At 45.3% G+C, this 23,633-nt stretch overlaps 1 protein-coding gene across 8 annotated transcripts in view; it reads right to left on the bottom strand.

The window, feature by feature from the left end:
- The window catches only part of COBL (cordon-bleu WH2 repeat protein), a 300,338-nt gene that overhangs the window by 120,905 nt on the left and 155,800 nt on the right, over positions 1–23,633 (bottom strand). For all 8 annotated transcript variants that reach the window (XM_025380655.1, XM_025380657.1, XM_025380656.1 and 5 more), the window contains one exon: positions 317–490. In XM_025380655.1, coding sequence (XP_025236440.1) covers positions 317–490 — 174 coding nt within the window. The remainder of the gene's footprint in view (positions 1–316; positions 491–23,633) is intronic.

Below are 23,633 nucleotides of genomic sequence, written 5' to 3'. Positions count from 1 at the left end.
CAGCCCAGGGAAGAAGACTGCATCCTTATCTTTACACCTGCACAGTGGATCTGACATCTCAGGGTGTGTGGGGAGCAGGACTGGGCTGCTGGGTGCATCCGGACTGCCTTGGGGAACTCAGCTTCTCAGAGTTAAAAACATGAGCCCTTCCTGGCATCTTGCCTTTACTTCTAAATAAAGCTTAAATATTTGCCCTCAACACTCCAGTCACTACAGCCACAAACATGAAGGATTACTGTGTTCCCAGGGAGCTTTGGAAGAATCAACTGTGTTACTGAAAAGATGCTTTGATTGCTAGAACGGCCCACTGCCCTACCTTTTCCGATGCCTTGTCTTGCACAGGTGGACCTGAACCTGGAGGAGGAGGGGCTCGGCGCTTCTTCATCTCCGACTTCACGGACACCCCTGAGATGCTGCCCAGCGAGAGGGATGGACCCAGCGTAAGGGAACGTGAGTGCATGGATGGGGAGTTGGGTGTTGTTAAACAGCCCTGTTGGGGAAGAGACAAACAGAAAACCAAATCAGTGTGAGATGACTTCTCCCTGTATGAATGCTCACATGTGAAGACAAAGTTCCAATCCGTCCACCTGAGCTTGAACGGCAGCTGTTTCTGCGGTCAGCTTGAAAGGCTTTAGCAAGCCCCGCCTGTAGCTTTCCAGGGAAAGCTGGAGAAGATGCTGCAGAACAGACTCATGCTATGAGGCTCACTTTCTTAATCATGAAGGCGATGGCAGACTCTTTAGGCCACTAAGAGAACACTTAGCAGCTGGAGTCATTTACACTTCTTGACCAACCTGCAGGTGTGAATTGGCCTCCTTAAAACTTTAACCTGTTGTCAGAATGAGCTCTGAGACACTGAAAAGAGGAAGGAACTGATCAAGAAATACATCTCCATGGGGAAGACACCAACAATCTTGGTCATCTTGGGAAGTACTACACTTGTTGCCAGAAGGGGGCTTATGTTTCTTCTAATTTTCAGAAGTTAGGAAAACTGACAATGTGGTATAAGCAATATGCTATGAAGACTGTCTAGAACCATCAGTACAGTACTTAGTGATGGATACCTAATAAGCTGAAAGAAATACAAACCAACACACTAATTAATTGCTCTCAAGGGGCAATTTCTATACCAGGGGGAGCAGGCTACAGGACACACAAACTTTTTGAATCTTTTTTCTCCCTAAGGTCTGTTAATAGAATCATGTAAGTGCTAGTGCAGAAAGAGCATCTGGGGAACCAGCAGAGCCAGCACTCTAACTTCAAATTGAAAACAAGATGGTACCATGCTGTGTCCTGGTGCTTCTTCTCTCCTAGCCACGACAGCTCTTTCACAGCACCTGTTACCATGGACACAGTCAATACTGAGAGCCAATGCAGTAAAGGGTTAAGCCCACAGACCTTGGAGACACTGCCTGGGTTTGATTCCTTCTTTTGACCTTAGATGAGGTTTTTTGGTGTATGTAAGATACATGAGTAAGATACAAATCTTGGGCAAATTTTTAATTTCTCCTTACCCCAGTTTATCTCCTGTAAAACTGGGGTAAATAATAGTTCCTGCATTACAAAGCTACCATGTGAATCAAATGAGTAACTGGATGTAAAAGAGCTTGAAAGAGTTCTTGGCACATTGGCTGGGTGTGGTGATGCACACCTATAGTCCCAGCTACTTGGTAGGTTAAGGTGGGAGGATCTCTTGAGCCCGAGTTTGAGGCTGTAGTGAGCCATGCTGGTGTCACTGGAAGACAGAGTGAGATCCCACTTCTTAAAAAAAAAAAAAAAAAAGAGTTCTTGGTACAAAGTCAGTGCCCAATAAGTATTAGCTATTATGATTATTATACTTGCTTGTTTGTATCTTTCTCTCCCATTAAGATGTGAACTCAATGAACACACTAATTATCACTCATTTTTACTGAGAACTGTATGTAATCCCAGCTCCAAACAGTTCCTGGTAGGTGGAGGGCCCTTCAGTCAACCTTCCTGAGAATGAATGAATAGACAGATGACCCTCTGGGTCACTATGATTTCATGTTTTACATAATAAGCTTGTGGGTAAGATTTCATTTGAACAACTAGTTCTCCATATTTAAAATGAAGATATAAAGGAAATCCATCATATTAAACAATGGCCCAGTATTATTTGTACTCAGATGCAAACGCTGTTGCTCTGCCAGTTATACGATCATTTTTTTTCCTGAAAAAAATTTGAGTCACAGATTTTCTTGTGCTTAAATATTAAAGCCAAAGGACAAAACACTCCACGAAAGCTGCTTTTTATGCCATTAGTGCTTCCCTGCAGACACTGAACATCAATGATGCCCCATGCTTTGGCCATCAGGTACAGAGTTCCCATAGGAAACAGGTGAGGGTGGTATAACAGAAAAGAAACTAACACCCAGAAAACTCATCAATGCCTATTTAGGCTCCCACAGAAAAATGTAAGTTGCTCCCTTGAGTCCTTGAGTTCTGCAGCCATCATAGTCATTACTAAGCAAATAAGCCACGCAAAATAAACTCCGCCTTACATCCCCCTCCATGGCAACAGTGAGGACTCAGGGAGACGCAACTCAGATTTACTTAACCCTGCAGGGTCTAGAAGACTACATGAAGCACAGGAAGCAAACCAGAGAAGGGATTTTGCTATTCACAGTTCTGGAGCTGGAAAGGTGTTTTGCTGGATGGCTGGTTTGTGCAAATGCCCCCAGATTCACGGGGATTGCAAACCCCATCTTTCCTCATCAGTAGTCACTTAGCATATGGCCAGAGCATGGACACTGGGACCTTCCACATTGTTGTGTTTCCTCATCCACGACGTCTCTGCTGACAGTGACTGCACACGCACACACTCAGGCGCATGTGCACACACTCTCACATGCACACTCACAGACGTGCACTCACACGTGAACGCACGTTTTGGAGGATGCTTAAAGCTGTGGTAGTCGATGAAGAACTACACACCTCCACCCATGCCACCTGCTATCTCTAAAGCACACATGCCCTATCTGGCATCCCAGAAACACAATGTCCATGGTAGTGCATTCCACAACTACATATCTAATTGCTTGTCTTCACTCCACCCTGTCTAGACATGGAACTCCCAGTTCCTCTTGTCCTTGGTCCTCACCACAACTATGCCTGCCTATCACTCAACACTGCTGTGAATCCACCTCTGTCCTGTAAATGCCCTGAGCACTTAAGGAAGGTCTGTGCAGAATACTCCCTTAAAAGAACTTTACAGCCCCCTCCCATTTCATAATGATTTCAGGTTTTAATTCGTAACTGTTTTTGCTCTCATAAGCATCCTGGACATTTTGGATTATCTACTTTTTCAGGTAAAGAATGGGAATAGACCCCTTATAGTGGGTACATCCCCATCTTCAAAATGGGGAAAATTCCATTTCCTTCAAGGTTATTACAAGCATTAAATGAGGTAATTTAGATAAAGCACATTAGAAGTGTCCTATCTATGTGGTTTCCTTCTTCTCTGGTATCTATTTTGGGTGACAATGACCTCATGAGGGCCACAGTGAGATGACCTTGAATGGTGGGAAGTCAGAAGGCGAAAGTGCACCCCATCCCAAGTCCTCCTAGAAGTTCTGATATTATTTTCACACAACGGGCTCCTCATGATGCCATCATCTGTGACTCTGGAACTTAACTGAATTTCAATACAACAGATGATTTTTCTCCCCTAATTTGTTCTACACAATTAACAAATGTCTCTTCCCACCTCCCGCAACACTCCTAAGGAGGTCGATTGCAGGGTCCAATGGTCCTGAGCCACCAGACCCGCTCCTCAGTTCTGCTACGCAACAGTGTTTCTCAGCCTTTAACCCAAGGGAAGACAAAAACTTTGTGCTGTCCAGAGAATACCCGTGTTTCATTTCTATCTTCCTTCTTTCCCTACTTTTGGAATTTGTGCACAGAATTTAGAAAACAATCCACAGAATAACGTGGGAGGAAAACATTGTGAAGTATTGAATCCTTTAAAGTCCTGACTCATATCAATAGGAAGTGAAAGGGAAAACCAAGAGCTTAAAGCATGCAGTCTGGAGTCCAAACAGCTTGGCCCCCGCTATTATTCCAGTTTCCTCGGTTGTCTCCTGCTACCACGTGGCAAAGTTCATGAGGGACAGGCCACTGCTTGCCTGCAAGAGAGGTTTGGTTTCCTGTCCAAGCTTGTCAATATATACATGTTTTTAATATCAAGTTATTTTTTTGTAGGAAAGTGAGTCATAGCTCTCACCAAAGGTTGGCACCAAAATCCACAGATTTTGGCAGTCATGATCTTATCAAATTTTCTCAGGAGTTGCAAGTGCAACCAGATAAATCATTAAGAAAAAGCAATGAATAACAGAGAAAAGAAAACTAAGCAAATAGAACCTTCTGTCTCAGGCTTCATGGGACTTTGGTTGGTGGGATTTAAACTTCCTTCAGGCCAGCTGCTGTCATTTGATGGATAGTCAAATTCAACTGCACCCACCAAAGACAATGCAAAACTCTCTGTGTCCATGTCATCACACCACTGATAGCCAATTAACTCATTACATTCAGTATAAAATATCAGTGATTTGACCCTCATACACACATCTGGGGAGAGAGGACAGGAAGAAGAGGAAACTAACCATTTCCAGATCTGAGTGTCGGCTCAAAATAAAACCAGTATCATCTGCAAGTATTTTTGACATGGGTCCTAATTTTACATTTACACACACACACACATTTATGTATGCATGGGTGTGTGTGCACGTATATATATGCACATATTTGATTGCTTCTGTTTAAAATGTACTAGTCTCAGCAAAGCTTATTTTCCTTTTACTTGACTTTTATTGTGACCACAAAATACTATTCCACTGACAGGGACAAGGAGCTATGCAGAGCTAGCATTGGGCAGCAGGGGCATGGCCCCAACAGCACAAGGGCCCCATAGAACCTGATAGGGCCCTGAGAATGCAGGGTGTCCCTGGAATACTTTTAGGGCTCACAAGTACCGCAGAAAACACGTTGTCTCCCTCGCTTGACTTATAATTGATCAGCGATCAGTACCAGACAGGAAGCTGAGCATGTTCAAGGTAAACATTCCTATTTCGAGTCAGTACAAACTGCCATGGTTCATTTCCCTTTGCCAAAATTCTCGAAGAGATCCTCACAGAGCTGCCTCACAAGAACACCCACATCACATAGCCTAAGACGGATCAATCCGTTCATACAACAAAAAGGGGCCTGATGGACTTCAGCCCCTTACTGTACTGCACAATACACTTCCAGGGACAAACAGCAGATGCTGTACCTGAAATCTTTGTTTAAATTGATTTTTTTTAAAGAGATCAATAGTCATTTTGTTTCCATTTCTCAAAGGTGTCCATCCTACAAATACAATTATATCTTGACTCATTTAATCAAGTCTACCAAAAGTCTGATTAGATCTTTTGACATGGCTATTGAGGAATTCAGATGTTGATTTCTGCGTCAAGGTTAAGGGATATCTTTTGGCTACAATTTAAGTGTACTCTGAGCTGGCAATCAACAATCCTCTCAGCAGAGGCTCTTCTAAATGGGATCAGATCCTCTTAGAATGGCATGATGTTTGTTGTTTTGATGGTAAGAAAAACTGAGGCCCGGGAGACTGATGGAGCTACTCAGGATGGCTCAGTTCCTTAGTAGTAGAATAAGCTAGAAAGATGAAACTAGAAATACGTTCCTGTTGCTGCCTGCAGCCTCCTCTCCTTAGACGATGCTGCCCCCTTTTGAAAGGCTTTACAACTTTTTTTTTTTTTTTAATGCTTTGTTACAGAATCAAGTGGGAGGGAAGATTCAGCTCAGAACCTGTTATCCACATTGGCTTTTCTTCGGATACAAGTGTTGACAGGACTCAAGGCAGAACAATGCGACATAAACCAGATGAGGTGAATGGACACTCGCTGGGGTCTGTTGGGCAGAGCAGCTCAGGTCTGTCAAAGTTCCCGGCAAGGTGAGAATGGGGAGAACGCTGCTTCTCATCTGTGGTGGCTGGCACAGTCCTGGGTAAGGACAAGGCCAACTTTCCTTCCAAAGAGGGTGTTCTCTGTCTCTGCATTTCCTTATCCTCAGGGCACAGCCTTCCTGACAGACACTCCTTAAGCTGAATCCCTGAGCCAAATCCCGAGACGTCTTCTGGCATCCTGGAAATCCTGCACTGATTCCGAGGAAGTGGCAAACCAAGAACCATGAAGCATGCCAGCTTCATGTGAACTGATCACCAGGAATGGGCAGGAAAATGGAACTTGGGAATCTCTTTTCTACATGGTGAGGCGAGTAGGAAACGATTGCTCTCTTTTGGCCAAGTTCCCCCATGGAATGCCTGCGGGATGGCATTTTAAGTATTCAGACGAAGAAAAGCGGCAGAAGCTACTTGGTCTGGATGCACATTTCAGCCAACAAAATACCGTGTCACGTAAGCTCTCTGATAATTTCTTGGCTGGCAAGACATTTTCTTAAAATGAGCAAACAAAGAGTATCCAACTGGTATTTGATTTTTTTTTTTTTTTTTGAGACAGAGTCTTACTCTGTCACCCAGGCTGGAGTGCAATGGTGTGGTCTGGGCTCACTGCAACCTCTGCCTTCCCAGTTCAAGGGATTCTCCTGCCTTAGCCTCCTGAGTAACTGGGATTACAGGAGCATGCCACTACACCCAGCTAATTTTTGTATTTTTACTAGAGACAGGGTTTTGCCATCTTGGCCAGGCTGGTCTCGAACTCCTGACCTCAAGTGATCGACCCGCCTCGGCCTCCCAAAGTGCTGGGATTACAGGCATGAGCTACCGCGCCGGACCCGGTATTTTATTTTCTCTTAACAAAACTGGAAGATACGATTGAAGGTGAGCTATCAGAGAGTATTTCAGTCTTATGAAGCAGGATCATCTGTGAGGCATTTGAATGTTTAGAATGCTTAATAATGACAATTTCAGAAAGGCAGAGGTTTCTGAAAAGCTTGTAAATTAAAAGGAAATGAGCCCTGGGGTGCTTCAAAGATGGATGACATGTGATGTGTGTCCTCAGGCAGGCAGGATCTTGTGACAGTGGCCACAGCAGACCACAGAAGCTCATCTCCAGCTGAGCCAGGGGGAGGGAGCAGATGCAGAGCATGGTGCAAACTTCATCAGGGCAGGTGGAGGAGGAAAAGTAAGAGGAAGGGCATCCAAGGGGAAGGATGAGGAAGAGAAGGTTATGAAAGGTTAAGTCATGATGTGCAGCGTAGTGACTGACCAGAATTACAAGGCAAGGAGTGGGGGCTTGGCAGCAGCAGAGAAGAGCGTCAGGGAAAGGATGTTCACAGGGCATGCCTCAATCTGCCTGCGTGTATGTGTGTGAGTATGTGTGTGTGACTGCTTGTGGTCAGATTTCAGCTGAGGCAAACTCATTTAGGTACAGTTTCAGGGAAAAATGAGGTTCCAATTTATATAAATAATATAATCCTAATGAAAAAGGGAAGGTTTTTCCCTCTCAAATGTGCATGTAAAATTTCCCATAATTTATGTGGTGACACATTTTGAATAACTGACTTTGAAGTTCACTTTTCTACACTTCATCAAGAGTGATACTTTATGTGTAGCCCTCCTCCGGATCAATGGATTTCTCCAAATGAAACCAAGTATTTCATTTTAAGTGGGCGTTTTGTTAAAGAGCATTTTAATAATACTATGGACTAGACCAGGAAAGGAATGAGAAACTCAGCTATAGACGTGCATGGGGCAGGTCTGGGTGCCGACTGAAAGGGTACCACTAAAGGACACGGAAACAAAACAAAAAAGGGAACAATTCCTGTGCAGTAAATAGGATTGTTTCTAAAACGTGCACCAAATCAGGAAGGCTTCCCTGTAACTCCAGGTCACTGAGTCATGAGGTGAAGGAAATAAGCTGATCAGATTTCCCCCTTGGCAAAAATTTCTTTTCAAGAAAAGTAGGATTTATTTTTTAAGCAGCAGGAAAAGTAGCTGCGTTGTTCGAGAGCCTCTCTTCCCGGGGAGTAGACTAATTCTCTGATGCACTGTTTATAATGTTGCCCTCTCTAATCTGCTAAGGGACTTACCACTCATCACTACCTGTATGTAGCATGCTGTAGAAGAGGGTTCAGAGGGTGGCCACATAATTTATTATTCAAATTAGAACTATTTTTCAAGAGATCTAAAGGAAGCCTAATGGGAAAGAACGCAGTGACATCAGCATTGTTGAGACTGTCCCAGGCTAGCAGAAGTGTGGTCTCTCCACCTGGGTAGCATATGAGCTGACACCTGACAGGTGCAAAGAGAACAACTCAGCCGGTTAGGGAGGAAATCTAAACTCCAGGCTCAGAAAATGGTGATAGATTTGTGTGCAGGCGTGTATTTTACGTATATAACCCACTTGACCCTCATACCAGCTCTATGAGGAAGGTAATTATATGGTCCTCTTTTCACAGCTAAGGAAACTCAGGTACAGCAAGTGAGTGGTTGCCCAAGGTCACACACTAGGAAGTGGTGGAGCCAGACAGGCTGGCTCTGGGGTAGAGGTTCGCAAACTCAGCCACATGGAATTCCCTGGAGCATTAACGATGTACACACCCAGGCTGCACCCCAATCCAAGCATATCCAAAACCCTGGAGCCGGACCAGGCACTGGCTGTCTTCCTTTTTTAAATTATGATAACAAAATGTGTGTAATAACATAAAATTAACTATGTTAGCCATTTGAAAGCATACAATCTCTGGTGTTAAGTACATTGACACTATCATCCAGACATCACCACTATCTATTTCAGAATGTTTTCATCATCCCAAAAGGAGACCTTGTACCCATTAAGCAGACACTCCCCAATCTCCTTTCCCACCCCAGTCCCGGACAAACCCCAGTTTGCTTTTGGACTCTATGGATTTACCTGTTCCAAATGTTTCATATAAATGAAATCAAACAACATATGATCTTTGTGTTTGGCTTCTTTCATTTAGCATAATGTTTCCAAGGTTTGCTCACAATGCAGCATGTATCAGTATTTCATTCCTTGTTAAGGCTGAATCTTTAGATGTATATACCACATTCTTATCCACTCACCTATTCATGAGCATTAGCGTTGTTTCTACTTTTTGGCTACTGTGGACAGAGCTGCTATAAGCATTTGTGTACTGTTTTACTTGTTTTTAATGTGTTTTGGGTTTTTTTTCCTTTTTTTTTTTTTTCTCTGAGACAGAATCTCGCTCTTGTCGCCCAGGCTGGAGTGCAGTGGTGTAATCTCAGCTCACTGCAACCTCGGCCTCCCAGGTTCAAGCGATTCTCCTGCCTCAGCCTCCTGAGTAGCTGGGATTACAGGCGCCCACCACTAAGCCCGACTAATTTTTTGTATATTTAGTAGAGACAGGGTTTTACCATGTTGGCCAGGCTGGTCTTGAACTCTTGACCTCAAGTGATCAGCCTGCCTCAGCCTCCCAAAGTGCTGGGATTACAGGTGTGAGCCACTGTGCCCAGCCTGTTTTTAATTCTTTTGGGTATATTCCTAGGAGTAGAACTGTGGCTCATAAGTTATTCCTTTTTTTTTTTTTTTTTTTTGAGATGGAGTGTCATTCTTGTTGCCCAGGCTGGAGTGCAGTGGCGCAAACTCAGCTCACTGTAACCTCTACCTCCTGGGTTCAAGCTTCTCCTGCCTCAGCCTCCTGAGTAGCCGGGATTACAGGCACCCGCCACCACGCCCGGCTAATTTTTGTACTTTTAGTAGAGATGGGGTTTCGCCATGTTGGCTGGTCTCGAACTCCTGACCTCAGGTGATCCATCCACTTCGGCCTCCCAAAGTGCTGGGATAACAGGACTGAGCCACTGCACCCGGCCTGTTATTCCCATGTTTAACTTATTGAGGAACAGCCAAAATGTTTTCCACAGTGGCTGTACCATTTTACTTTCTCATCAGCAATGAACAAGGGTTTCAGTTTATCCATGTCCTGACCAACATTTGTTTTCCTTTTGTTTGAACAGCCGTCTTTCGTGTGTGTGAAGCAGTGTCTCACTATGGTTTTGAACTGCACTTCCCCCACTACTAATGAGGTGGAGGCATCTTTCCGTGTGTTTGCTCCCATTAGGCATCTGTGTCTGGGAATCAAGATTGGGCCCCACTGCTCTTACCTTTGCTCCTGACTATCACAGCACACTGCCCAGGCTGGAGGTGGCTCACTTTTATTCTCTCTTTAGGAATAGTGCCTTAGAGCATCAGCCATCATATTACTGGTCCCAAGCCCCGTGATTTCATATGCACGGGTTTCACATGCAAGGTGCCAGCCTCTGTGAGCAGCATCTGTGCAAGAGCTGCAACGCCATCCTTCTGTCTTCTTCAAAAAGTGTATCGGAGAGGGAATAATCACGTTTTTCCAGGTGAAACTGAATGGCTTCTGTCTGTTTAAATCACTCACACATTTCGGTACTCTATTGTTAATTAACAAATAATTAATCAGCCCCTCCTTGGGCCTCCCCTGCCACCTCCTTTCAGAATTGATGCAAAGCATAACAGCTGGTCAAGTGCACATCCCCATGACTGCAGGGAAGGGCTGCCAGGCACACGCATCTCAAGGTCACCCATGAAGTTCACCTTCAAAGCAATCTGCAGTTTCCTTGAGGTTCTCCTGGTAATCTTGTCATTCAGCCCCAGTCCTTTCCTATTTTCTGGCATGACCTGTGGGACTCAGATTCTGTAGCTCTTCTGCCATGCCCCTCTCCATTCTCCCATTAAGATATTATCTCTTGTTGGAAATAAAAAGAGGGGACAGAGGAAGGCGACTTCCGTGAAGCCGCTAGTGCAGGAATGCGGGGTGGGGAGGAGGGCAATAGCCCAGATTTCTGGGAAGCGGGGAGAGTTAGAAAGAAGGTCTGGTGAAGAGCTGTGCATTTTCTCATGTAAAGGCAGGTGGTGCAGAGCAGGAGTTGTGAGGGATACAGGGTATTCCCTCGCTTCTTTCCAACTCAAGGTGAGCAGGTCAGAGCAGTCAGGAGGAAAATCCAAAAGCTACAAAAGTTACCTAATAGGAGGGCTGTGGTCCACTGGGAAGTTGGAGAGCAGATACAGCTGCTGATCCCCTGGCAGCCCCAGGAGGGGTGTGACACTCTCAGCTCCCCACCTTGGGCATGGTGATGGGGAGCCAGCAGGAGGCTCCTCATTAACCGGCAGGAAGTGTTCTACAGACCAGGGTCCCTGCACAGGGACAGGAGAAGGCACTGCAGAGGGGAGGAGAATGGCTTGCCTCTCACAGTCCAGTCAGAACCCTGCAGCCCTGGGGCAGCTGTGACCTCCAGGCTGTGTCAGTCCTGCACTTGCAGGTGGCTGGGTATGGCCTCCCCTCTCTAGAGAAGAGTTGGGAGCCAGCACGCTGAGAACCTGCCCATGGCCATCCACTAAGCCCTTCCTTGTCCTGGCTCACAAAAAGGTCCCTCAGCCTTACATGGGTCACATTTGTTAGAAACGCTTGTTCCTCGCTGCCATAAAGATATAGCACTTGAACATAAATTTAATTTCCTCAGCAAGGTCATTTTTACTTTCTGCAGAAAGGGTATACTCGCCAGCAGTTTTGCCATGAGAGGACACCAAACAAAGGAGACAGGGTCATTTATAACCTGATGCATCCACCTTACTGCTGTGTCCGGTTTCCATTGGCTGGAACAGGACCTCACACGCTGTATTTGTCCTGTTTGGCTAGCAGCTTAGAACTTTTTAAAAGAGGCAAAGGCATAGAACAAAGGAAGGAGCAAGTAACTTGTGGAATGCTGAGAAAGGTAAAAACACCTTCAAATAAGGAAGAGGAACAGGCTATGACCTAATGCCCACTTGGGTTAGTATAAGCATGCCAGGGCAAATACTTAGGCTAAATTGTGGGAGCTAAGAGCTAATAACATAAAGGACATTGATTTCTTTTTTCTTTCTTCTTTTTTTTTTTTTTTTGAGACAGAGTCTTGCTCTGTCACCCAGGCTGGAGTGCAGTGGCATGCTCTTGGCTCACTGCAAGCTCTGCCTCCTGGGTTTACACCATTCTCCTGCCTCAGCCTCCAGAGTAGCTAGGACTACAGGTACCTGCTGCCACACCCGGCTAAGTTTTTTGCATTTTTATTTTACTTTTAGTAGAGATGGGGTTTTACCATGTTAGCCAGGATGGTCTCGATCTCCTGACTTCGTAATCTACCCGCCTCGACCTCTCAAAGTGCTGGGATCACAGGCGTGAGCCACCGTGCCCGGCCACATTGATTTCTTTATTATGGCTAGCAGATATTTAAGAATGTTAGCACAGGTCTTTGAATAAATTTTGCTTCTAAGAGAAGTTATGATTTATTCCTAATTAGACGGAGAGGAGAGTCTCTTTGAAGAGGAACCTCTATTTTACTGTTTACAGGGCAGGTGGGAGGCAGCCGGAGTGACGGGGGGTGGGCTACAAACGGAAGCAGACCCATTTCCCCTCATCTTCCCTCGCTTTGTCTTCTTCTCATAGCTCACGCTCCACCTCAGCTCCTGTTAGATTCTCTTTTGGTTGGTTTCTAAGGTACAACTCTACTGGCTTTTAAGCAAAACTATATGTGCTATTCAATGTCTCCCTCTCCCCAAGTTGCAGGTACCCCTCAATGGCCCACTGGGTGCTGTTGCCCTCCATCTTTTCTCTGACACAGCGGCTTCCAAGGCCTTGGCCCATGGATGCCGTCCATGCCGCTAAGGTCTTACCCTGGCCCCTCTCCTGTCTGGCTGCCCATAAATGCCCTTGACTTACTCCCAAATTTTCCTGACTTGCTGTGGCTCACTCCTGAATTTCCTTAGCTCCCTTTCCTGGGAATCCTGCCAACTGGAAATGCATATCCCTCCACGACCATGGTTGTCTGCGTTCTGGCCTCACCTGTCTGAGATCCACTCCCCTGAATACCCCTTGAGAGCCAGGTCAAGGTGTGGGAAGGGAGGTGGGGTGCTGCCAGGGGGGGTGTAGCAGAGGCAAGCCAGGGCTGGCCGTTCAGACACCCCCCGTGGAGAACCACTGCTCTAGGCATCCCCAACCCCCTTATCATTTACTCTGTGTGTGTGTAAACATGCATACACATATATAACTTCACCCCACCACAAAAAAACTCTTATCTTTGTAAACACTCAAGCCTACAATTCCAATTTTAATACAGGAACCACACCTCCCTATTTCTGGGTGGTGTGGTTTTCCAAATTCCTGAGACATCCTCTATGCTCTATGTCAAGGTTTGCTATAAACACCAAGCTTGCAGGGGCATTTATCTTCCCCATATGGCCCCACAGCTACACTGTTCTGCTGCTTGGCTTGATTTTGTCTTCGTTTCTGTGAGGCAATGTGAAGTGCAAGTGTCCGTCACTTCTCATGAACAGAGTCATCTCCTGATGATTGCCACAGGGCTAGAGACACCCATTTTCTGAATACCACAGGGGCACATCACTTCTCCTGAAAGGGCAGGAACTGGCATCTGTGGTGCCTTCCCCACCTGCGGTCAAAGACAGGTCTATCCAGGCTCCAGGCTTCCTCCCCAGTCACACTTTCTTCAAGGGTCATGTGTTCCTGAACCTATCTTCGCACTACAAGCAAGACACCATCCCCACTTTGTCTACAATTTTATCTCCCACTTTCTGAGCAACTTTTAAACTGGCTGGTACACTTGCAAAAATAAGCAAATAAACTGATTTTCTCATTGCTTTTAGAGTGTTTGGTGAACTTACTCTTAATGGATTCAACCCAATTCCAAATTTATTATTTCACTATTTGTCCCAGAATGTGTTTTTATTTTGTATTGTTTTTTGTTTTTGAGATGGAGTCTCACTGTGTCGCCCAGGCTGGAGTGCAGTGGTGCAACCTCAGCTCACTGCTACCTCCTCCTCCAAAGTTCAAGAGATTCTCCTGCCTCAGCCTCCGAGTAGCTGGGATTACAGGTGCCCACCTAATTAGTGTATTTTTCATAGAGCCGCGGTTTCAGCATCTTTGTAAACCACATCTTTGCTGGCCAGGCTGGTCTGGAACTCCTGACCTCAGGTGATCTGCCTGCCTCAGCCTCCCAAAGTGCTGGGATTACAGGCGTGAGCCACTGCAGCCAGCCCAGAATGTCTAAAATAAGAATACAAAAGTGATCACTTCCTCTGGAACTTCTTATGTTTTCTTTACTTCCATTAAAACACTGGAAGTTGGCATTCTCCAGGGAGATACTTCCAGGCATGCATGCACATGCTCTCACACAGAAAACAAGGCATGTGTCGCTTCCACAGAAAACACTGCAGGGGGAAGGGAGAGGAGCCGAGCCCCTCTGAGCTGCAGAACGATGGGTACACCTTGGGCTCACTCATCAGCTAAGTGACCTGTGTATTCCAGAAGTGCCTTAGCAGAGTAGCCCAACCTTCCGGTCAACCACAGTCTCTGACAGGCCAGTGTCTACTGCTCTTACTCACAAGGCCTGCAGCCTAGACAGCTTCCTACATTTCTGATAGCGTTCATGATTGAACATAGGTGTTAGGAAAGGAAGAGAAGTCACTTGGCATACCTTTCATACTCATCCCACACCAAGGGAGACATCACTAGTCAACCCCAGCAACCTTCTCCATTCAGCGTTTCAGGAAGCTTCCCCAATACACAGAGCTGCCGTGCATCATCATCACTATTATTAAATGGCTATACTCATCTTCTTACATTTTGATTGTCCTCAACATAAATGTTAACATTTCTCCTGGTTTCCTGGAGAAACTGTGGAAGTCAGGCAATCCTCCAATCCTCCAGGAGAAAACAGAAACTATAACTGACCTTCTTTCAACCGAAACAATGAGACCAGGTTAACACAACTACTTGGCCACTTCCAGTAGATAATTCTGGTTGAGTTCATTGTCCAGATGAAGACCACCTATGGCTGCTCAAGGTTGGGCAGGGACCACAGGTTGCATAACTCAAAGGGAAGTGTCTGCTTCTGGCCAAGAGGTGCTAGATCTTGGGGAGACTGCTCTATTTTTCTTAGCACAAAATTATAGCTGGGATGTCATGTTCTTACCCAGATATGGGCCCACGCTCCAACTCTTTTCAGATGCTCAATTGGTTCTTTCTGGTCACAGAGAGCCCCTTCTTCAGGAGCAAGAGTCACCTGCTCCCCTCCCCACCCCAACTCGGCACTGACGACTCCTCCCAATATTGACCTGACCTCTGACCATGGTCAGGGCAAGAAAATGAGTCAGTAAGCCCCCTGTGCTTGCATGAAGCAGACAAAAACACAGCTCTTTTCAGATGTCTTTCAAAGAGCCAATGAAAATCCTCGGCTCTTTCCCACACTATTGTAAAATCCTCTCTCAGTTCAGCTGCTGTACATAGGCAAACATTTCCAGCCTTAATGTACTGTTTTATGTTCAAGTCCTCTGGCCTTGCATCACAGGCAACGAAGATCTGTATAAATGCCGTGTGTCACCTCGGCTGCTATCCCACCCGGTTCTGCTTCATCTACAACCTGCGGCCTATAAGTATGTTGAGTTCCCGTGCCCTGGGATGCAGGTGACATCGCTCCTCTAGGCTCTCACAGATCAAGAGAAAATGCCCACTGGAGGAAATCTGTCCCCCACTCTGGCGTTGCACCTGCCCTTCCAGGGTCTCTCAATGAGATATCAACAAGCGACTGGTATGGCTAAGAATGTAAAAGAAGGTGAAAAACTAAAGGTTCTGGTTTTTTAAAAAAGAGATTTGAGCCTTGTTAACCATTCAGAGTATACCCTTCATGACCTGGTAGCTTCATAAAAGCATACAAAGAGAGGCAGAAAAATAAACATTTAGGATAATTACAGCTGGCCTGCAGCAAAGTCCAGTAAGCCCTGTAATTTCCTGGTCAAGAGGAAGCTCAGGCTTTAGGACAAACTGAAAAACAATCACACCAGCAGATGCTAAAAGGAGTATTTCCCAGCTTCCTTGGTTAGGACAGAGCTTTGAATCATTTCTTCAAGAGCAGAAAGGGACCTGTGTGCCTGGCGCAGGCTGGACACAGAGCCTCCTCCTGGGAGACCCCATGGACAAGCCAGGGTCGCCCACCAGCTGTTCACCAATGGTCAGCACACTCAGTGGCCTGTGGCCATTCCTTAACTCAGGCGTATTAGCAAAACATCTCTTTAATGATCTGATTTTGGCTTACTAGCCATTTCCTGCTCACAAATCCTATGATCTCAGGACAAACTCTGCTCTTACTCAAAAAGTCATACTTTGTGATGCACACATTCCATAACGATGCCTTGAAGGTTTAAGGACTATGGCATTACAGGAAAATGCCAAGATAGACTACTACTCCAAGACCAGAAAAGGAACACTCTGGCTAGGCACAAGGGACAGGCCCAAGACAAATAAGCAGAGGTGACAAGTGCTCCAGAGACAGCTGTTCAATTCTGATTTAAGGTAAGACAAAACAGGAAGAGGGGACCATTTAACCGTAAGTCAAATAAAAATCAATTACTTTGCAATACTAGGAAAGCTCTCACATATGTAGCTTGTTTCTTAGCTACCCTGACTCCTACCCCAGTCAAATTTAGTTGGTACCATGATTCACTTTTGTCCCATCCTCCTAATCCTCCTGAACCCCCCAGGCTGCCGACTCCCTGGGGGGTTCAGGAGGCCGACTTGCATTTTTATAGAAACCATCTCTGTCCAGCCCCTTCTGTTAGCACGTTTGCCAGACCTAAAGCAAGAGAAAAAAACGGCAATAAGCTATTAATTAATATTTTCAAGGTTTCCCAGGTATTCCTCTCCTTCAGTTAAATCCACTGCCGTGAGTTTTCTCTGTTGCTTCCTACAACCCTACTTATGTTTTCTGTTGCTAAGAGTTGGCAAAGGCAGAAAATTATTCCAAAACTAAAAGTGGTTTCATATACAAGTTAATTGACAATATAAACAGGCTGGAAAGCAGCATCTTTTCTCATCCTTGTTGTATGATTTGTCTGGTGCATTCAGGGCCATGTCGGGGCAGAGGCTGGCGATGATCTTGGGGACATTTCTGCTCCTCATGCCTGAATGGGAATGCTCCAGTGGTTCAGCCCAGGCATTCTCTAACTCAGATCTGCCATCCACAGTGGGGGTGGGGGGGGGGGCGCCCAGATCAAGAATCCTCTGAAAGGGCAAGCAATGAACTGAACCAAACCACAATCCTTTGTTAAGAAGATTTTCATTTTTACATATGGCTAAGAGCTACTTGTCACTAGCCTACTATTGTATATTGTAAGGTTAAATTCATACATAGTTAGAATTTACTCTGGATTCTAATTTTGTCCTCTTCTGTGGGTCCCAGCTGCCACGGGGGACTGTAAAGATCTTATCAAATGCGTGCCCACCCTGGTGAGAAGCTCATAGCATAAAGAAAGATGCTTTTTTATTAGCACATCACTGGCACCATACAAAAGTTGGTCTTAGGTTTAAAATGCTATGACTCACTCTTATTTCTCAATAATATAGTATTGTTAATTTTGCTTTATTGCTACCAATACTTATTACTGATAATTAAAGATATCTAGCTAATAATTAAGATGGTTAGCAAATAATTTTAAAATAACTAGAATAAAGTAAAAACAAGAAGTCATCCCTATTCTATACTAAAAAGCAACCATAAATGTAATCATTCCTAATGCACTTGTATATTAATGTTTCATTACTGAGAAGCTGCCTGCAAGTATGTGTTATTTAAATAACATTGCTGAAGATTTCATTGTGACTGCTGTCTGCTGTTAACAGCATGCTCCGTGACCTACAATCTCATAGATGGGCTTCTCTTCTCTTCTCTTCTCTTACACAGTAGATGGGCAATATGATTGCTGACAGCCAATGAACTCACATGACTTCTTTACATCCTTCCCTTCCCTGTCATCAAGGAAATGGGGACAAAAGACCACGGAAGCTGCTGTGGTAAGGAGGCCACAGGGTCTCTGGCCCTGCTTGGTGGGTAACATCAGGACAGCCAGCTGAGTAGCACCTCTACTCTCCCTTTCAGTGACTGCAATATCAGTGCTGTCACACGGCGGCCAGCTAACGTTTTTATTTCCCAGACTCCTTTGCAGCAATATACAGCCATGTCCTTAAGTTCTCGCCAATAAAATGGGAATGGATGGGAGGTGCACGTGACTTCCAGACTGGCCTGTAGAGACCTCACAGATGTGACCTTCCACGGCGTCCCCTCCAACTGAGAAGCAGATGGTTGTGGTCGTCATAGAGGCCCGTGTTGCTGAAAGGTGAGTGCCTCCAACCTTGGCAGTTGCAACCTCCCAAGTCCCCTGAGAGTTACCAAGAGCCTCTGAATCCAAAGCTGCTGAATTCTGGGGATTTCCTTGTGAGAGCAGCTTAGCCCCGCCTTACTAACATGTTGGCCACAGCCAAGGGAGTCAGAGTTCCATGCATATTCTCCACACATAGAAGGAAGCCAGAGGACAAACCATGAGGGCGGTTTTAAGCTACAGCCCTAAGGTTGGCTGCTGGACCTCATAAGAACAGGCACAGACCAATGTGCTATGAGCGCAAACTGAAGCAGAGAACATGGGCAGGGCACGGAGGGCCAAGGCACAAAGGGGCTTTGAGAGGTTTACAGGAAGGGTGCCACAGAACTGACATCACTCACAGTTCCAGGGGAGCGAATAGGATTCTAATGGAGGCAGCAAATCCTGATCTGGGGCATGACTGTACTTCAGTAAAACAATAGATGTCATTATGTCCCAGCAAAAGCATTAAAATGAGGCTTCTCTTTCATCAACCTCTGTACGAATAACTCCTGGTACGATGTGGGCACCTCCCCTCCTCTCTGAGAATCTGTGGCTGGGCCATGGGTAACATTAGGGTCTGTGTCACTGGCACACATCCCAATCCCAACCTATAGATGTGGAGCCAGCAGGTAAGAGGAGAGGAATGGGCATCGGCATTTTTCACAAAACACTCGAGAAAATTCAGTATATCCTCTTCCATTTCCACTGGGGAAAATATCATTCAAAATCTCTGTATCAAAATTGAGAGTTCTGGGCAACTGGGTCATCTGCTTCAGGATTCACTAATCTTTTTCCTTTTTATGTGTGTAACTTTTGCTTACACTACTGGAGACTGTCTCTAACATGGGATATAAAGTATTAACAAACTAAAAAATACAAAAAACTAGCTGGGCGAGGTGGCAGGCGCCTGTAGTCCCAGCTACTCCGGAGGTTGAGGCAGGAGAATGGCGTGAACCCGGGAGACGGAGCTTGCAGTGAGCTGAGATCCGGCCACTGCACTCCAGCCTGGGCGACAGAGCGAGACTCCGTCTCAAAAAAAAAAAAAAAAAAAAAAAAAGTATTAACAAACTGCGCCAGAGATCAATTCTCATCGGCTACACCTCTGACCAAGGCAGGCATGCGTTCAATGAACATATCTAAGTTCCTACTCTTGTTTCCAAGCACTGCACTAGTCGAACAATCAGACATAATAGCAATAATAATAATAAATGGCTCTGTCCTCATAGAGCTTAAAGTCACTTTACCTGTTTGCTCCCAACTACCTCCAACATTTTAACAAAATTCAGCTACAAATGGTCATTGAGGTCAGAAGATAACCTCTGGAAGAAGGGGCAGAGATGATTTTGGACACAGCCAAACCAATTATCAATAGATGGCTGCAAAGACAGGGTCAGAAGCCACTCTTTGCCTGGGTCATAAAATATGCAATATTTAGGACAACAAAGAGTTCTACTTGGTAACAGAAAGACTGTACAGTTCCAGCCGGGCGCAGTGGCTCATGCCTGTAATCCCAGCACTTTGGGAGGCTGAGGTGGGCGGATCACGAAGTCAGGGGTTCGAGACCAGCCTGAACAACATGGTGAAACCCTGTCTCTACTAAAAATACAAAAAAATTTAGCTGAGCCTGGTGGCACACGCCTACAATCCCAGCTACTTAGGAGGCTTGGGGCAGGAGAATTGCTTGAATCTGGGAGGTGGAGGTTGCAGTGGGCTGAGATCATGCCACTGCACTCCAGCCTAGGTGACAGAGTGAGACTCCATTTCAAAAAGAAAGAAAAGAAAAGAAAAGAGAAAAGAAAAGAAAAAAGAAAAGAAGGAAAGGAAGGAAAGAACAGAAAGAAAGGAAAGAAAGAAAGACTGCACAGTTCCTATATACCCTTGGTTTCATTTCTACAGATTTCAACTCCCCTGACCATAAATGAAGGAACACGCAGAAGCTCCACACCTATGGAGTAGTGTGTGTTAAACAGAGTGGTATCCAAGTCAGTAAACCTTTAACTTAATGAAACCTAAACAGAGAAATGTTATCTGCTCAGGACTATGTAAGCCCTACTGTGTGAATTGCTTAGAACTGACCTGAAGTATCTACTCTAGGTCCCATTCTGACAGTTCTTATGGAAGGGAGCCTGCATCACCAGTAATGAAAATATCAACATTCACTTCTGCCACTCTCCATGCAACCAAGCAAAACACAGAGAGATCAAGGAAATTCAAATGCAACTGGGAATCATAGTTTCTCTGTAAATCATTGTATTTTCAAAGAAATAAGCTTCACAAACACCTGTATTTATAATTTGCTTATACTTTTTGCTATAAAACTAGAAAATCATCCAGAATATAGGACAGAAATTCATTGTGCTAAAAAAAAACAAATATCAAAGACAATCCACTTAGGATATATCACTAAATGACTATTTTTGGAGTTCAACCAAAATACTCTGCACACACAGACACACACACACACAATTTACAAGTCAAGAAGGCAAATTAATTCCTTACCCTTTTATTTTTCTTGTTTTTTTTCCCCTTTTTTATCTCCCCATGATGTCCAGACAGTAGTTATTCTTGTCCAAGTTTATCAAATTATCTCAGTTTGAAACTCAGGGCCAATACTTCTGAAATGTCCCTTTCTGAAAGCTCACCTGAGTGTCTCCTCTGAAGGAGACATCAGGTTCCCCAGGAATCACCCAGCAGGAAGCATCACCCAGAATTATTCAGCTTTATTAGAGGCTGTCATTCAAAGGATTTACACTCACCATATAATTATAGATCCAGAATATATCATCTGGGACGGCAAATATTCTTAGCCAAGCGAATAAAAGAATTCTCTGATCTTTCTCACCCCAGATGAAGGGTCAAATATTGAGAAATAGCTAGTCATTTGTTCAGTCTATTTTTAAACACACGTTTCCAATGTACAGTCAATAAAAAAAAAAAACCATCCTTCCCACATACACGCACACACACACATAGACATACACAACGAACTGTAGTTAAGGGTGCACCTTCAAATCACTAAATGGAACTGCTGAAGAATGGGAACTTTCATTTCTTAACCCTTCTCCTCCCTCTCCCCCTTAAACTATTCTGTACTTAACATAGAAACACAGGTGCCCCTAAGCTGGATTCCCCTCTCAGAGAGGGAGCCACGCAGCAGCATCGGCAGCTTAGCTGAGGCTTTGCCTTCTCTGTACAGACCTTCCTTCACCCTTCTCACAAGGAGAGCCGAGCCCTCTGACTCTAGCTCCTCATCAGGGCCTCAGGCTTGGTTCTCCTATTGCCTCATCTGCCCCCATACCTTGAATCAGGGTTTTAACAAGGCCTGGGCTGGCCAGACGCTGTGGCTCACACCTGTAATCCCAGCACTTTGGGAGGTCAAGGCAGGCAGATCACTTAAGGTCAGGAGTTCAAAACCAGTCTGGCCAACATGGTGAAATCCCGTCTCTACTAAAAATACAAAAAAATTAGCTGGGCGTGGTGGTGCGGGCCGTAATCCCAGCTACCTGGGAGCTGAGGCAGGAGAACTGCTTGAACCCAGGAGGCAGAGCTTGCAGTAAGCCAAGATTGCGCCACTGCACTCCAGCCTGGGCAACACAGCAAGACTCCGCCTCAAAAAAAATAAACAAGGCCCCCGGCAATGCCAGAGCATTTGGAGTCTGAGTAGCACTGGCAAGGGGTTCCTTGGTGTCTTCTGAGGGCAGGGGCTTGGCCTGGCTCCTCTGTGTGTCCCCAGTGCCCCCTGGTCTGCTGTGTCTCCTATGGGACAGACTCAGAGTGTGCCCAGGGCAAGTGGTTGGGAAGGTGAGTGTCTATGTGGGGAGGGATTTTAGAGGAGGCACTCTGCTCTCTTCTCCCTTTTCTTTTCTCCTTCTTTCTTTCCTTATTTTTTCCCCTCAACGTTCATTGTTCTTATTCTCTAAGTCAAAATTCAGACTTTGGAAAATAAATAATCACTTCACGAAGTCTATTTATCATACAACATGGTGACTATAATTAATAAGAATGTATTATATACTTGAAAATTACTAAAACAGTAGACTTCAAATGTTGTCACCACAAGAATATAAGTATGTGAGGTCGTGGATATGGTAATTAGCTTGATTTAGCTGTTGCACAACGTCTTGACATATAATTTTTATTTGTCAATTGAAATAAACAAAATATAGACAATCATCACACACACTGTTAAAACATACAAAATATGCTCTGCATTGTTTATGGACAGACACCCTTTCACTATATTTCTAAAAATATAACACTTTTAAAAGGGTTGCTGCCCCTGGGGAAGGAAGAAAGAACCAGTTGTGTTAGGGAGGCAGTGTCACTGCATCTGCTGTGTTTCTTAGTTGTTAACAAAAAGACAATGCAGCAAATGTAGCTAAACACACATTAACATTTGTTAATGGTAGATGATTGGTATGGGACTGTTTATTTTATTTATTATTTATTCTATTTATTTTGCTATTTCTATTTGTTTTTCTATTTCTGTTTATTCTATTTATTTTACTCTGTAATCTATGAATTGGTACTATGCAAAATTTCAAAAAGGAGAAGAGACCATCAAGGTGCAGTTTATGTTGAAAGAATGGACCCAAACCCATGGGATGGCGGAAGGGCAGGGTGGGGGAGGAGGTGCAGCCCAGCAGCCTCCTCACTCACACGCGTCCACAGTCTGTAATCATCGCTCAACAGGAAGAAAACGGAAGGACTATTGGTCCGCGTGGGTCATATTTAAGATGCAGAAATCAAGAAAATGTGACAACCCTGGTAGAGGAAGCAACGGTGGCGCTAGCTGAGGAGACAATAAGGGAGCAGTGGGGATTTAAGGAGATCCCAGTTTCCAGGGTGGAGGACGCATCCCTGGGGGGCCCAGACCCTAGGGCAGGTGTCACTGCGAACAGAGCAGGGCGGGAGGCTGGGAAAGTGTCCGCCCCTGCCCTTTCCCAGGGAGGAGCTGGAAAAGAAAGCTGGCAAAAGTCGGGGAGGAAACACTCATTTCCAATGAAATGAAATCTGTAACATCAGATAAAAACAGAAGATGAGTGTGATGCTGGGACAAGCACATTGGCCTGTGCGCCCCCTGCCCTCTCAAGCCAGGGGTGTCCATGGGGCGGGGTACAGGGAAGGCGAGGCATGGGATGGGAGACAGGGATGGCGCGGGGGACAGGGAAGGCACAGGGCCGGGGACAGGGAAGGAGCAGCGCGCGGTGGGGGTGCAGGGATTGTGCGGGCAGGAAGGCGAGCTGAGAAACAGCGGCCCCAAGGGCCGACCCCGCGAATTGCCAGTGTGTGGGACGCCCCGTCTATAGTTGACTTCCTTTTTTTAAGAATCTGGATCAAGACACAAGAAGAGCTGGCCAGGAGCTTGGAGCAGGGCAGCGCAGGCGGCGTTGCGGGCTCTCT

The sequence above is a fragment of the Theropithecus gelada genome, chromosome 3 (genome assembly GCF_003255815.1).
Source record: "Theropithecus gelada isolate Dixy chromosome 3, Tgel_1.0, whole genome shotgun sequence".
Lineage (NCBI taxonomy): Eukaryota > Metazoa > Chordata > Mammalia > Primates > Cercopithecidae > Theropithecus > Theropithecus gelada.
The sequence above is the reverse complement of the archived record's forward strand: the minus strand, read 5'-3'. Positions and strand labels throughout refer to the sequence as shown.